General features: G+C 43.4%; 1 protein-coding gene and 1 pseudogene across 1 annotated transcript in view; one reads left to right on the top strand and one right to left on the bottom strand.

Moving 5' to 3' along the window:
* Positions 1-7,585: 7,585 nt before the first annotated feature.
* LOC127208549 (HIG1 domain family member 1A, mitochondrial-like) lies at positions 7,586-7,884 on the bottom strand (annotated as a pseudogene).
* A 3,816-nt stretch (positions 7,885-11,700) lies between these two features.
* The window catches only part of Rrn3 (RRN3 homolog, RNA polymerase I transcription factor), a 32,114-nt gene continuing 26,967 nt past the window's right edge, over positions 11,701-16,847 (top strand). The window contains exons 1-3 of the mRNA XM_051168058.1: positions 11,701-11,824; positions 13,641-13,746; positions 16,111-16,167. Of these exons, the coding sequence (XP_051024015.1) occupies positions 11,742-11,824; positions 13,641-13,746; positions 16,111-16,167 (246 nt within the window). The 5' untranslated portion in view covers positions 11,701-11,741. The remainder of the gene's footprint in view (positions 11,825-13,640; positions 13,747-16,110; positions 16,168-16,847) is intronic.

The raw sequence follows: 16,847 nt of genomic DNA, 5'->3' as shown, positions 1-16,847 counted from the left end.
TTTTATCCCTTGAACTTGCACAAATTGTCTATGCACACATACACAATAAATAAAATTAATACTTAAAATTTTTTTTTAATTTGTGAAATGATGGATTCCAGGCATAAGTTTAAGTGATCCACCTAATATAGTCTCCTGAGTGGCTGGACTACAGGAAACACACCCAATTCTCTAGCCAGTTTTGGTTTGTTTTGGTTTGGTTTTCCGAGTCAGAGTTTCTCTGTGTAGTCTTGACTGTCCTGGATTCACTTTGTAGACCAGGCTGGCCTCAAACTAACAAAGATCCACCTGCCTGTGCCTCCCAAGTGCTGGGACTACAGGAAGAATGTTTTTTGTTTTCATTTTTTTTGTTTTTCGAGACAGGGTTTCTCTATGTAGCCTTGGCTATATGGGCTCACTTTGTAGACCAGGCTGGCCTCAAACTCACAGAGATCCGCCTGCCTCTGTCTCCCAAGTGGTGGGGGTACAGGAAGAATGCTTTTGTTTTGTTTTAAGACTTTATTATGTGTGTGTCTGTGGGTGAGTATGTGCATGTGAGTGCTGTACCTGTGGAGGCCTGAGGCATTGGGTGCCCTAAGGTTTGAGTTACAGATGATTGTGAGCCACCAGATGTGAGTGATGGGAACTGAACTCTGATCTTTCTGCAAGAGCTGTATGTGCTCTCACTGCTCTGCCATCTCCCCAGCCAGCAGGGGTGTGTATGTGTGTTGTGACACCCAGATCCCCCAGATCGTGAGCCCTCCAAGAAGACCACCAGGACTCGATACCGATGCAATATACACAGGGTCCTGTTTTATGGGCTCGAGCTCAGGTCACAATCCTTCCTGATGCATCAGGATCGAAGAGTAGTACCAGGCTTAAAGGGCAATGGGTTTATAAAGGGGGAAAGCCATAAGCCAGGGTTGTGGGTCACAGGAATTCGACCTTTAGGCAGCTTGGGTCCAGGCTAGATCACAAGGGGAAGTTGTGGGTCACAGGAATGTTGACCTTCAGGCGGATTGAGTGGAGGTTGAGTCTTGAGGGGAAGTTTTGTTTTGTTTTGTTTTTTAATATCAGAGACGCATTGGATGCTGATTATATCTAATCTCTCCATTGGAGTCTCTGGAGACTGCTGGCAGGTGCAGTTGACAGCAGTATGTGGTCATTCCCAGAATGCAGGGAGAAGTAAGGGTCACCTAGAGGACACGTTCTCACAGAACATACAGACTATGGCATTTAGTTACAGAGCACACAGAACATGGCATTAATTTGGTCCTTACATTTCTCCCCCCCCCCTGACAAGTTCAATGAAGACCCAATTATGGGTGTTCCTGAAACTTATTTCTCTGAGTCGTCCTGTTGTACGTGCAGGTACTGCACCCTCAATACTATTAGCTGGATGGCACCCAATCTTTGCTTGATATAAAGGGGGCACAAAGCATGGCTGGTTTAAATAGAACTAAGAGTCTATTTTCCTGTAGCCATTTGTCCCTCATGCTACTGAGTTGTCCTTGACTTAGCATTTCAGCCTATGAAGGGGGAAAGTAGGCGAGGTCATTCTCTTCTGTAGCTTCTTCCTACTGACACTAGGGGCGCTGTTGTCAGGGCCTAGAAATGCTGAAAAGCTAGTCAAAGGGTAATGGGGCACTTATCAAAAGCATCTGTTTAGCTGATCCAGTTGAAGAGACAGGGAGTAGTCATATCTGCGGGACTGGTCATACATTGGCTTCCAGCAGGTTCAGATCTCAGCAGCTCTGGATGGAGTCTGTTAGCCAGGTTAAAATCTGCTGAGACAAATATAGACTAGGGACAGATGTTAAAATTGTGACTCAAAGACAGCTGGAGCAGGCTTATACCTTTGAAACTCAGTAAAAGCATGAACATTCTTTCTCATCCCAGAAGACTTGATCTACAAATTGGACAGATTCATTTTTAGCATGATGAGAAGCACCCTTAAGTCTATATTCAGAATACAACCAAAGGGCAATTAAACATCTTGAGCTTTGGGGGTGGGGGCTGGAGAGATGGCTCAGCGGTTAAGAGCGCTGATTGTTCTTCCAGAGGTCATGAGTTCAATTCCCAGCAACCACATGGTGGCTCACAACCATCTATAATGTGATCTGATGCCCTTTTAAGCACTGTATGCATAATAATAAATATTTTTTTAAAATCTTGAACTTGGGCTGGAGAGAAGGCTCAGTGGTTAAGAGCGCCGCCTGCTCTTCCAGAGGTCCTGAGTTAAATTCCCAGCAACCACATGGTGACTCACAAACATCTACAATGAGATCTGGTGCCCTCTTCTGCAATAAAGCACTCATATGTAATAAATTTTAAAAAATCTTGAGCTTGGGACTGATTAATAAGCAACCAGTACTCTACCAGCTTATTGTAACTCTACTGATCTCATTTTAAATCTGCAGCTTCCTTTTATGTACCATAAAATTTCTCTTAAGATCCTTGAACTTTTATAACTTGCACTTACCAATATTTAAGCACTTTCTTAGACCCTCACATATTTCATTTATAATTTGCATTTATCAACCCCTAAACACTTTCTCAGACTTTCAAATACTTGTATTTATCAACTTGAAACACTTTCTTAGGACCTCTAACATCTATAAAACACCCTCTTGGAACACTTTGTTAGACCTTCTAACATTCTTTTTTTTTTTTTTTTTTTGGTTTTTCGAGACAGGGTTTCTCTGTGTAGCCTTGGCCATGGCCATCCTGGACTCACTTTGTAGAGCAGGCTGGCCTCGAACTCACAGCGATCCGCCTGCCTCTGCTGGGATTAAAGGCGTGCGCCACCACGCCCGGCTCCTTCTAACATTCTTATCGTGCATGTGTCAACCTTTAAACACTTTCTCAAACCCTCAAATACTTTAGATTTGCATAACTTAAACTTTCATATCCTCAGACCTTATAAAAACCACACCTTTTTTCTATCCAGTTATTCACCAAGAGACAAAGGCAGTTGAGTTATACTAAAAACGGTTTACTATTGAACATGAAGCCTGGGACCAAGGCAAGCCTGTTTGCCTTTTTAAATAAGAGAAGAGACCAAGTATCTAGTAATTTTAACTAGCTAATGAACTGACTAATCTACTAATAGTACATCTAATTGTCCTCTACCTGTTAAGCTACCACTACCTTCACTATCAATGTAATCAGAGACCTGAATAAGATCGATTTTATGTACCAATCAAAATGATAGAGATGACCAGCCATATCCTGGTACCTAGACAGTTGTCTCTTGTGTTAACATGGCACCATGGGCAGAGATAATATGGCCACCAGGCACAGAGGCACAGAAGACAAGAGGCTGTTTCTGTGGAAGGTGAACATAGAAGAGACTGACCTCACCTCATATTCAGCAATGTAAGACAATGACTCTCTGAGTGTCTAGTTTGTCCACAGGCTTATCCATAGTAGATGTTGGGAGCAATTTTGCTCTTTGGCTAGAAACTACAATCCAGGGTTGAGTCATCTGCCATGCAGAATCTTTTGAGACCTTGGGGGTTACTGCTAAGATGTAGGATTCTCTGTCATAATTAGTTTAAATATATTTAGTGCCACATTCAGCAGATCTGACAAGCTTGAGGGCCAGCATATCTGTGCTCAATCCTTGTCTGTCTTTAGCTATCTGCTCTAAACTATATCTTACAAACATAAAACAGAATGTTATAATCTATAATCTGAACATAAGCACTAGAGGACCACATCTATTTAATTTTAGTATATCTGAATAGCTTGTTTTTAGCTATCTATTGGCTGATTATTTTAGAAAACACCTGTGATTAACTGAACTAGTACCTAACAAATCCATAAGCTTTAATTACTCTAAACAGTTTGTGATAGTAGCTCTTTAAAAGGAATAGAACTGTGCATTGCATTCTTAAGAATTACATAGGTACCAGGCAGTGGTGGTGCACACCCTTAATCCCAGCACTCAGGAGGCAGAAGCAGGTGGATCGCAGTGAGTTCGAGGCCAGCCTGGTCTACAAAGTGAGTCCAGGACCGCCAAGGCTACACAGAGAAACTATCTTGAAAAACCAAAACCCAAAAACAAAACAAAACAAAAAAACCCAAAACAACAACAACAAAAAATTACATAGGCACAATACCTTAAAAGAGTTGATACATAGAATGCTGTAATCAAAATATAACCTTAATTTTGTATCAATATACAAAGATTTGAACAACCAAAAACCATTACCCCACCTAGGGAATGAGGCATCATTCTCTTGGATTTTTTTTTATTAACTATCGGGGAACTGATTATAGCTGATTATAAACTGTATCAGTTATTAGTACAACTTTAAATATATTCCTGAACCAATATCAAAGCAAAACTTTTAATCAATCATAGATACAGTCATTGATGGACTGGCACTCTTGCTGATTCTTTCACATTTCATCATTAAGACTGAACAGCAGGGGGCTGGAGAGATGGCTCAGCTGTTAAGAGCACTGCCTGCTCTTCTAGAAGTCTGGAGGTCAATTTCCAGCAACCACATGGTGGTTCACAACCATCTATAATGTGATCTGATACATAATAAATAAATAAATAAATCTTTAAAAAAAAAAAAAGACTGAACAGCAAAAGCTAGCTTAAAGGACAGAAGTTGCCCTTGGTGCTAAGCAAAGCAACTGAATGTAGTTGGCAGCCTTCCACAGAGAGGCTTGAGTCTCCTACAACCAAAACATATGCCATTCATGTGACTGCCCTTAGCCAATATGGCAGAGAGGATATCCGCCCCCCCTTTTAATCACTAAACCATCATGGTGTCACCAAGTGATGTTATAGGCTATGGTGGGCAATTTAAAAACATAGCCATATTCCAAAAATAAAGCCAAACATATTCCTAAGGCAGTAATTTCTACTTTTTTGAGAATGAAGGTAGAACATAATAACCATAAATTTAGAAGACAAAACCCAAATTTTAATAGTGTAAACAATTGAATAGCTCTAAAAATATTTTTTTAAACTAAAAAGTATCTTGGAATTACCCATTTCCAAAGTCTGCAATATAGCAATCTTTTAATGTGAATCAACCTTTATAACAAGCAGAGAGCTCATTAGGACCAAGAGGCTCTAAAATTGTTGCCATACGCCATGTAGCTATCTCAAGATGGTGGAGTCACATGGCAGGTTACAGATCATCTAATCCACATGGTTGCATATACACACATACATGTTCTAAACAAGTGTTTGAACTTAAATTTTAAATATCAGACCCAATAAGCAAATTATAAATCTTTAGGTAAGAGTTCACAGTATAATCTTAAGCTATATAGCTTGGAGGTGCAGCTTTAATACCTTATTAAAGAAACATTGCTTTAAATCCTATCTTTTATAAGTCTAGCTTTAAATACAGGACAATAATTACATAAAAACCTTAATTTAAAAGTACCGTTAGAGACCTGTTGGCTTATGCCACTTGCTGCTTAGAATGGCTCCAATTCTAACTTTCAAGTTTAAGTTAACCTTTTTGTTATGGATGTTAAAGTTTTTTTTTAACCATCTTCAACAACCAGTAATTTATAAGCAAGGTGTACAGAACACAATAAATTCATACATTTAAATAAAACAAGTTAAATAAAAAATATAGTGACCACATACATTAATACATTTTAAGATAGACAGATAAAACTTTAGAAGACAAAACTTTCTCTAGCTGTAATTTCAAAGGAAAATTTGAACATGACCTGTTGAACCCAATCGATATAGGCGAGAGCTGGGGCTTTCCAGAGGTGTCCCAGATCAGGTGACCAGTGTACCATACTGGGGGGAGGGGCAGGCTTGGGACCAGACTGCAAGCTGGAAAAAGCTTTCACCAAGGCCAGACATCAGCCGACCCAAAACCCTGAAGTTCCTGTGTTCTCCTAGTGCTTGTTCAGCACAAGTGATGGGATGGTTTAAAAGACATGGAGGGAGTGAGTAGGCAGACCTTAGCAGTCCTGTTTCCACCGTCTCCCAACGCTGCTCAAGCCACAGAGAGTGCAAGCAGGCGGGGAGCAGGGTGTGCCACTGCTGGCTGAGGGCTCAGGTGTTTTGAACCAGCAAGAATCCGATAGGCCCCCATGTTCGTGGCGGGGGTCCCCAGAGGGCCGTCCCCACTTGGGACAGGACTCTGCCAAGGACTCAGCAGCAACCGAGTGTTCAAGCAGGAAGTGAGAGGCGCTAGGCTCAAGCTGCCATGCTTGAGACCTGGCCCATTTCTAGAACTGAGACGGTTACAAGCAAACAGAAACCCAAAAGGACTACACAAACAGAAATGTACCGGTACAGCTGGAGAAAAGAACCAAAATTCAGAACTGTGACTGTCCTGAGAGCCAGCGGGCTCCATCGCATTCTGCCCAGAAACCAAATTAAAAGCGACCTACTCTGTAATAAATCCGAACTCCAGACCTGGTATGGATATCCTACAAAAGATTCCTAGTCACAAGGGTCACACAAAGACAAAAAAAGGAAACAAAGCACAAACCAACAAAATCAGACTTCCTGGTGCGCACAGGTAATGAGACATTGGCATCTTGTCTCCCAAACTTGAAGTTGTCTGTCCTGTCCTTCTGTCCGTCAAAGTCTCAATCAACACTATATATACAAAATCTCAATCAACACTATACACATACACAAAACAGTTGGACACACAAACAAGGTCAACTCGCTGATTTCAGAGGAAACAAAAGTACCTAATCTGCCGTCCAGATCCGGGAATAAACAAATGTGAGGCTCTAAGTCTTCCTGATCCGGTAAGAGACCCCTCTCCTGATGGGGGCTGAAGGCCCCCCCCATGAGGCTCTAAGGCCTCCCTGATGGGGGTCAGAGACCTGTTGGCTCTGTTTCTTTTTATTTTTTTGACTCTGTTTCTTAACAATTAGACTTTATTATACAACCCAGCTGTCCTACACAAGAGGGAAAAAAGGTTAAAGGGAAACAAGAGTGAACCTTACGGTATCTGTTCCACGGTCCGGCCTGTACACTGGTCATCTCCCCATCCACCTGCGCTCCTGCTCCCAACCTGCAGCCTTCTCCCTTCCTCTCTGCCTGCACGTGCCTCTCTCACGCAAGGGCTGGTCTCCTCCCAGGATCCCTCCTCTCAGCGATGTTTGATTAGAAACACCATCACCTGGCTGGAGTCTCCGGGTACTGAATTCCCACCCAGGACAGCTCCTCCCAGTCTTCCACAATATCCATCTCAGTGGGATGTTGGTGGTGTTTCCAAGCAGACTGCCTTCACCTGGGATAATGCCTACAATCCTTCCACACATCCCCCTTTTCCTTCTTAAAAAAGTAAAAATTATATACACAAACATGCACATATACAGAAGCATCAGGTATCAAATATGTAACCAGTCCTTTTGTATGTGATAACCCTGGAGAAAGTATTCCACTACCAAAGAGAGTCCTTTCCTGTTGTCTAAAGTTCTTTAAAGTCTCTTCATTAGAGGTTGCAGTTATCAATCTTATCAACCTACAAATGTGTTTTTAATTCTTTTTTTTTCCTGTGTTGTTGTCTAAACCTGCATTATTTATTGTAGACACAAACATGGAACCTCAGTGTGAGATGCCTAACTACGGCCAGCACTTCCCAGGCTCGCTCGGCAGCAGCGCTTCTTCTAAGGCTTAGGCTTGGCCCAGAACTCTTGATACATGGAATAGCCCATACCAAGAGTCATGGCTCCCACCACAAAGCCCTGGGCCGCCACACGCATGTGGATCAGGTGAATGGACATCTTCCTATTTCCCCTGCTCTTCAGTTTGTACAAGCCATACGCAACGATCACTGCGAACCCTGCCATTCCAATGGGGACAAATGGTGTCTCTTTAGCTTTCCGAACAAACTGAGACCCCTAACCTTCATCGTATGAAGAAAGAGAAAGGTCTGTATTGGTTGACATTGTGATTTCTTGAAGAGTCTTTGGAGACCCGTCGCCCCTTCCCATCCTGCTGGCTTCTGGCCGAGGACGTGTTTTTAATTCTTTTTTTTTTTTTTTTTTTTTGGTTTTTCGACAAGGTTTCTCTGTGTAGCCTTGGCTGTCCTAGACTCACTTTGTAGACCAGGCTGGCCTCGAACTCACAGTGATCTGCCTGCCTCTGCCTCCCAAGTGCTGGGATTAAAGACATGCACCACCACACCTAGCTCATGTTTTTAATTCTTAAACTAAAGCTTCTAGTAACACTGTGGCTATCCAGTCTTCAATCCCATCACATGCAGGTATATGCAGGTATACTGGGCTTAAGGAGAGCATATTGCTCAGAGTGTAGATTTGCACAGCTATTTGGGAAGACTTTTAAAAAATATTTGTTTTGCCATGTGTGGTGGCCCACGCTTTTAGTTCCAGCACTCAGGAGGCAGGGGCAGGCATTTCTCTGTGATTTCAAGGCCAGCCTGGTCTGCAAAAGGGAGTCCAGGACAGTCAGGGCTGTACACAGAAACCCTGTCTAAAACAAAAACAAAAACAAAATTTAGTTTTTATATGTATGAGTGTTTTGTCTGCATGTATGTCTTGTGTACCACGTGAGTATTGGGAAGCAAACCTCGGTCCTCTGTCAGAGCAGCAAGTGCTCTTAACTGTTGGTCCATCTCTTCCTGAAAAAAATTTAATGTATTCAAATAATGGAATGCAATATGACAAAGAAACTACAACTTTAGATTATACAATGTGTATTATAGAAATATACTCTTTAGCCAGTGGTGGTGCACACCTGTAATTCTAGTGCTTGGGCACAAGGCCCTTGGCTCACACCTCTGGACCAAACCAAACAATCCCAACTATATCTCCAGTGGGGTGTGGTGGTGTGTACCTGAAATCCCACTATTAGGGAGATAGAGGAGAGGGATCAAGAGTTCAGAGCCAGCCTTGACTACAGAAGTAGCTTGAAACCTGACTTGCCATTGACTCTAAAGACAAAAACAAAACCAAACAAACAAAAAAACCCAAACCAAACCAAAACAACAAAACCGTTAATAGACAGAGGAGCAAACTATATTTATATTCTGAACCCTCAAGATTACTAAGGAGAATTCTGAATTTTAGGTAATATAGGGACACTGTCTCACACCCTTTCCCCTAGAGCATACTTTTAGAACTGACTATGTCTATGCATGCGTGTGTGTGTGTGTGTGTGTGCGCGCGCGTGTGCGCGCGCGTGCGTGAATAAAGAAAACAGAAGAGCTAGGATGTAGTTTAGTATTAAAGAGCTTGCCTTGCATATGTGAGACCCTGAATTCAATTCCCAGTACTCAAAACAAACAAACAAAAAGAAAAAAAAAAGCGTGCCTTTGGAGGGAAGTAAGCATAAAGTGAATGTTGGGAGCCAACAGTGAAGCTTAGGGTTCTGTTTCTTAAATTAGGTGGTACATCATAGGTGTTTCCTTTGACTTTTTTAGAACATGTTCAACTTAAAATTAATGGAGTTATGGTTAAATTGCCATTGTAGTTTATTTGTATTCTTAGTGCATCGTAGCCGTGCACCGTGCTTCTCTCCGGGATGGAGGGGAGTAGGTTTCCACGGAAACAGCTGTCCCGCAGCATTGGCTGAGCTGTCGTGCACATTTCACATGCTCCGGAGACATGAATGATTTCTGTCCAACATTACCCAGAAGCTCTAAAACAGTATCAGAAAGGAAATCAGCTCCAGATAGTGTTGCAAACCGAAGCTAGGCTTTTTAGTTAACAAGATGCTGAAGATAGTTTCTTTCTTAATTTCTACACAGCTTCGAACATTTCATTTCTCTTTCTTACTGACAGTGATGTGCAGTCCTTCCTCTCCCTCCATGTCAGAGCTTTAGTTTCTGTTGTTTTCTGAAGAAAAGCTCTTGCCTTGGGGCCGGAGACAGCTGAGCAGCTAAGAGCACCTCTTGTAGAAGACCTAGGTCTGGTTCCCAGCATTCACACCAGGTGGCTCCACAGGTACCTACAGAAATATGTTGCCTCCACCCAAACAAATAGGTACACACACAAATACCTAAGTCTTTCTAAAAAGAAAAAATGGGCAGGGCCCCTATAATGGTACACATCTTCACTCCCAGCATTTGGGAGCAGGATTTATCAGAGAGACCCTGTCTCAAAACCAAAAAAAAAAAAAAAAAAAAAAAAAAGGGGGGGGGGGAGGAGGAATATGGCTGAAGAGATGGCTCAGTGGTCAAGAGCTTCTACTGTATTTGTGTGCATTCTCAGCCCTACGTAACTGTAGTAGTTCCAGATCTGGTGAATCTGCGTTCATGTGGCACATACACACAGGCACGCACACACACAGTACATAAATATTAAAAACAGAAACCCAAAGTCCCTTTCCTTGCCTCCTTTTGATCTGACTGACATTGGTTTTTCTTCCACAAATTTACATGTGGAGCTCAATAGTAGAGCACTTACCTAACTTTAATAGTGTTCTGGATTCTACCCTCAACATCCTAAGAAAGAAGGAGAAAGTATGTTGGAGAGCAAATAACTCTCTAAAACTGTCTTAACATGTTATGTGTTTGGGTGTTTTGCACAATGTATATGCACTATGCGCCTGTTGTATATAAGAACCCCGGGGATTGAGGATTGGAGTTACAGACACTTGTGAGCTGTCTATCACGTGGATGCTAGGAATCCAACCTGGATCCTCTTTTTTGTTGTTTTCGAGGCAAGGTCTTTCTGTATAGCCCTGGCTGTCCTGGAACTTGGTTTGTAGTCAAAGCTACCCTCAAACTCAGAAACCTGCCTGCCCCTGCCTCTCGGGTTCTGGGATTAAAGGCGCAACCAACATGCCCAGCTCTTTAGCCTGGGTCCTCCAGCCATGGAGACATCCCTCCAGCCCTCTCCTCTGGTTTTTCAGCACAGCTTCCAGGCTTCTGGGTAGGCCACTGATGACGTGCCTTTCACACGAGTAAATGTGCAAATGATGCACAGTTCGTCAGTTTTGTTCAGGAAATCTCTCCACTGTGAAGACTTAATTTCTTTTCTTTTCCTTTGGTTTTTGGAGACACGGTTTCTCTGTGTAGCCTTGGCTGTCCTGGACTCGCTTTAAAGATTTTTTATTTTGTATAGATGTTTTGTCTGCGTGTACATGTGCAGGCCAGAAGAAGGCACCATATCTCATTATAGATGGTTGTGAACCACCATGTGGTTGCTGGGAATTGAACTCAGGACCTCTGGAAGAGCAGCCAGTGCTCTTAACCTCTGAGCCATCTCTCCAGCCCTTGGACTCACTTTATAGACCAGGCTGTCCTCGAACTCAACATAGATCTGCCAGCCTCTGCCTTCTGAGTGCTGGGATTACAGGCATGTGCCACTATGGCCGGCTCAGGACTTAATTTCTTTGATTTGATTTAAGCAGCTGTGTGAGTCCCAGAAGCCCTTCTATCTCCGTCTCTCCAGTGCTGGGATTACCAACATCATACTGGGCTTTTTACCTTGGGTTTAAAAAAAAAAAAAAAAAAAAATCGTTATTTTACTGATTGGCTTTGAACTGCTGATCTTTCTGCCTCTACTTCCTGAGCGCCAGGGAACCCTGGCAGGGTTCTTTGTGAAGGAGAGTCTAGGAACCCAGGCACTGACTGCACCGCCTAACAGTGCCAACCTATTCTAGGGACGCGGCACGCGAGTTAGGGCCAGATGAAAGCCCACGGGCCTTAGAGCTGCGGTCGGCTATGCTCTCCGCCAAGTCCGGGGCCTTTGGCTGACGGCCGCCTTCCAGTGCGCGACTTCCGGGGCGGGCGGGCCGCGGCTTCCGGCGCCAGGCCCCACGCTCACGCTGCTCCGGCCGAATGGCGGCCCCGCTGCTTCACGCGCGATTGCCAGGCGATGTGGCGGCTGCGGCCTCTGCCACGCTGAGTGCGTCGCCGACTGGGTAAGATCCGGCGGCCTCCGCCTGTGGCTCCGGGGCTCGAGGCGGCCGAGAGCTCTCGGGGTGTGCCGACGGCGGTGGGGGGTCGGGGCGTGCGGGCTCGCCCGGTGCGCAGGATCCCCGGCGCCCTCAGCCTGGCGAAGGCGCTGCGTTTCCCTTTGTCTTCGCTCACGTTTGGAGCGAGCGCCCTTGCGGGCCTGTGGTCTCCTCCTTCCTTCCCTCCCTTGGCTTAGATGGGGTCGGCATCCCCTGGGCTTCGGGTTTCCGGGGGGAATCCTGTCATTGGTGACAAATTGAATCCTAAATTTTGTTTGAAATTGTTTCTGCAGTGGTGAGCAGTAGGCCGACCCAGTTGAACCATCTTATCTAAGCAGTTATTATTATTATTAATTATATTTATTTTGGTTTTTCGAGACAGGGTTTCTCTGTGTAGCCATTGTTGTCCTGGACTCACTTTGTAGACCAGGCTGGCCTCGAACTCAGAGTGATCCACCTGCCTCTGCCTCCCAAGTGCTGGGATTAAAGGCATGCGCCACCACTGCCGGCCTAAGCAGTTTTTATCTTGCCCAACATTTAAAAATGCCTATCCCTATAAAACATTTGGGGTTTGGCCTTTAGATGATTTTATAAGAGTCTCTGTTTTTTCTTGTTTTGTTTTTGGAGACAGGTTTCTCTGTGTGGCCATGACTGTCCTGGAACTCACTTTGTAAACCACTCTGGGCTCGAACTCGGAGATCCGCCTGCCTCTGCCTCCCGAGTGCTGGGATTAAAGGCGAGCGCCCCCGCGAGGGGCTTGGAGGAGTAGGAAGTAAACCTTGTAAAGCGTTTAGCATAATACTGACAGTTATTTATGAAGTGTGTACCTACTGGGTTCCCATGCTCGGCGATAACTGAGTAAGACGGTCAGAACTACAACGTAGCAGGATGGAGGATGAGCCCCTGAGCTTCTGCTGGTGGGGGCTTCTGACGTGTGAGCTCCAGCCCTGTGTAATATATGTGGGAAGGGTGTTTCTAAAAGTGAGAAGCAAGCGAAATGGGAACCAGCTTGACAAGTTTGAGGACACCATGCTTTTAACAAGTGGTTATAAATGAGATCAGAGAGTTAGGAAAGGGCGGGTTAAATAGGATCTTACAGGATTAATTCCGGAATCTGGAGTTTCTTTTATTTCCTTCCCCTTCTATTAAAAAAATAAAATTTGAAGCCAGGCAGTGGTGGTGCACTCCTTTAATTCCAGCTCTCAGGAGGCAGAGGCAGGTGGATCTCTGTGAGTTCGAGGCCTGCCTGGTTTATCTACAAAGTGAGTTCCAGGACAGTCAAGGCTACACAGAGAAACCGTGCCTCAAAAAACCAAAAATAAATAAATGAAATTGGAGATAAGATCTTACTGTGTAGCCTAGGTTGACCCACAACTCCTAGATTCTTCTTCTTCAGTCTCCTGAGTGCTGGGTTTTTGAGTATGTACACTTGTGTTCATTAGGAGTTTGAGTTTGGAATTTAATTTTTATTTTTTTGACACAGGGTTTCTCTGTGTTACAGCCTTGGCTGTCCTGGAACTCACTTTGTAGACCAGGTTGGCCTTGAACTCAGGAAGATCCACCTGCCTCTATCTCCTGAGTACTGGGATTAAAGGTGTGTACCACCCAGCTGAGTCTGGATTCTTATTCTAAATTCCATGAGAGGACCGTTTGACTGAGATTGGAAGCAGGGATACCGTCTAAGAAACTTTAGTCTCTTCCCACAGAACGATGTTGGCTCAGAAATGTTCACTGTTACCGTTCTTTACCACGAACGTAATAGCTGCTGCTCCTGTTTGTTCAGGCTTTCAGATATGCTCGCGTTAGAGAGTGATTTCTTCAATTCTCCCCCAAGAAAAACTGTTCGGTTTGGTGGAACTGTGACAGAAGTCTTGCTGAAATACAAAAAGGTATGAGGAGATCCTGTGTGGGGTTTGGCTTCGGTTAGTCACAATACAGTAGGTATTACACTGACCAGCATCAGGATTTTGGGTTTCTAGCCGGGCGTGGTAGCACACGCCTTTGATCCCAGCTCTTGGGAGGCAAAGGCTGGTGGGCATCTAGACTTAAGGCCAGCCTCTATCTAAAGCAGTGGTCCTCAACCTTCCTAGTGCTGTGACCCTTTCAATTCAATTTCTCATGTTGTAGTGACCCTCAACCATAAAATTATCTTCTTTGCCACCTCATGACTGTAAGTTTGCTACTGTTCTGAATAGTAATTCTGTGTTTTCCAGTGGTGAGCCCTGTGAAAGAATGGTTCAATCCCCTAAGGGGTTGCGATCCATAGGTTGAGAACAGCTGGTCTAAAAATACCGGAGAATGGAGGGAAGGAAATATTTAGAAACCATATTGAAATAGAATATTTAGTGATATGCATGATACTTTAAGTTTAAAAGTAATCAAAACAAGGGTGCTGAGTTTTGGTTTTGTTTGTTTGTTTGAGATGGGGTTTTTTTTAATAGCCCTGGGCTATTCTTGAACTTGTTTTGTAGACCAGGCTGGTTTACAACTCAGACCCACCTGCCTCTTGTCTCTGAGTGCTGGGATTAAAGACACGTGACACCATGCCTGGATATGTGCTGAGGTTTTATGACTTAAAATGCTCGGGCCTGGAGAGATGGCTCAGTGGTTAAGAGCACTGACTGCTCTTGCAGAGGTCCTGAATTCAATTCCCAGCAACCACGTGGTGGCTCACAACCATCTGTAATGTGATAGGATGCATACTGTATACATAATAAATAAAATTTAAAAAAATGCTCTATGTAGTACATCTTGAAAACTTTAGCATGTGCTAAAATTAAAAATTTTAAATTAGAACAATTTAAATTAGGACATTTTTTGTTTGTATGTATGTTTAACTTATTTATTTATTTTTTGGAGACAGTCTTGCTGTGTAACCCTGTCTGATGACGAAATCTAATCTTGCCTCAGGCCTGGAATTACAGATATAGTCCCATTAATTTTTTTTTTTTTTCCAAGACAGCATTTCTCTGTGTATCCTTGACCGTCCTGGACTTGCTTTGTAGACCAGATTGGCCTTGAACTCACAGAGATACACACCTGCCTCTGCCTCCTAAGTGCTGGGATTAAAGGCGTGCGCCACCACCGCCTGGCTTAATTTTTTATTCCTTTGAGCCAGAGTCTTACTGAATAGCTCTGGCTGACCCAGAACTGCTTTGTAGACTAAGCTGGCCTTGAACTCACAGAGATCTACCTGTCTCTGCCTTCTTACTGTGTACCCACAAGCCTGCCTCCACTAACACATTTTATCTCTCTCTCTTTCCCCATTTCCCCTCCCCACCTATTCAGGGTTTCTCTGTATAGCTTTGGCTGTCCTGGAATTTACTCTTTAGACCAGGCTAGCCTCGAACTCAGAGAATTGTGTGCCTTTGACTCCTGAGCGCTGAGATCAAAGGTGTGCGCCGCCGCCACCTGGCACGTTTTATCTCCTAGGGAGTTGTCTGAGCTTTACTTTAGAAGAATAAATCAGAGGTCTTTGGTTTTGTGTTGGCTAAGGGGTTCCTCTAGATCTCATCACTAAAGACACATAAGTGATTATGTCTTATAACCCCCAAATATAGCTACACATTTGACTAGATGCTGTCCAAAGTCTTCCTGATATATATCATGTCAGTGCTTTTTATCTTATGCTTTTAGAATTCTTGTTAGTGTCTGCTGTAGTATTCAAGTGTCCGGACACTGGCACAGCTGAGTATGAGTGGCCCTTTGCTCTCGCCTTGTCCTAGACCTTTGAGTCTGTTAACAGAGGTTCCTCTTTGGTTTGGTGGTTGTTGGTGTTGGTTTTTTTTCCCAGTGCTAGGCATTGAACCTGAGATAAGCCCTCCTCCACTGAGCTATTGCTTCAGGCTTTGTGTTTTTCCTTTTTATATTTGACATAGCATATCCCAGATGGGTGGCCTTGGATTTGCTTTCTGAATAGCTGGGATTATGGGCGTATAAGATAGTCAGGTCCTGCCTTAAATATGAATTCTTAAAAGTTTTACAGTCCTGACTTTATTATTGTGAGAAATATGTGGAAGTTTCACAGTTCCCTTTGTAGTGCCATGAGGTATTGAGACATAATAAAACTGATGGTATTTAAAGGAAACCACAGTAATTGTACTTTTTTTCTTGGTGTTTTTTTTGTTTTGTTTTTTTTTTTTTTGAGTCAGGGTTTCTCTGTGTAGCCCTGAACTCCTGAGTGCTAGGATTACAAGTGTGCACCACCACATCCAGCTAGTAATTATACTTAATTTTCTCTTTTCTTTGCTTAGGGTGAAACAAATGACTTAGAGTTGTTGAAGAACCAACTGTTAGATCCTGACATAAAGGTAATTAAAAACTTTTAAATTATATTAATGGCTTTTTTCTTTTCTCATTTATTTATTTATTTGTTTGTTTTGCTTTGTTTTTTGAGACAGGGTTTCTCTGTGTAGCTTTGGTTGTCCTGGACTTGCTTTGTAGATCAGGCTGGCCTCGAACTCATGGTGATCTGCCTGCTTCTGCCTCTCAAGTGCTGGGACTGAAGGCGTGCGCCGCCACCACCCGGCCTTAATTTAACTTCTTTTTTTTTTTTTTTTTTTTTTTCTGTTTCTTAACAATTAAACTTTATTATACAACCCAACTAGCTTATACAAGAAGGAAAAAGGTTAAAGGGACAAAAGAGTGAACCTTCCGGTGGCCGTTCTACGGGACGGGTCCTTAGGCGTCTCTCTGGCCCGAGTGCTGGTCCACCTGGCCCGCTGCTCTCCCCCTTAATTTAACTTCTTAATGATTCTTTTTTTTTTTTTTTTTTTTTTTTAATGTGCATTGGTGTTTTACTCACATGGAGGGCATCAGAAACCCTGGAATTGGAGTTAAAGACAGTTGTAAGCTGCCATGTGGGTGCTGGGAATTGAACCTGGGTCCTCTGAAAGAGCAGCTAGTGTTCTCAACCACTGAGCCAATGCTTCAGCCCTTTGAATGGGTCTTAACTTTGGTATTGAGTGGTTTTTTTTTAAAGGTTTGTTTT

This window comes from Acomys russatus, chromosome 25, assembly GCF_903995435.1.
Source record: "Acomys russatus chromosome 25, mAcoRus1.1, whole genome shotgun sequence".
NCBI lineage: Eukaryota > Metazoa > Chordata > Mammalia > Rodentia > Muridae > Acomys > Acomys russatus.
Note: the sequence above shows the minus strand (reverse complement) of the source record. Positions and strands in the feature narration are given on the sequence as shown.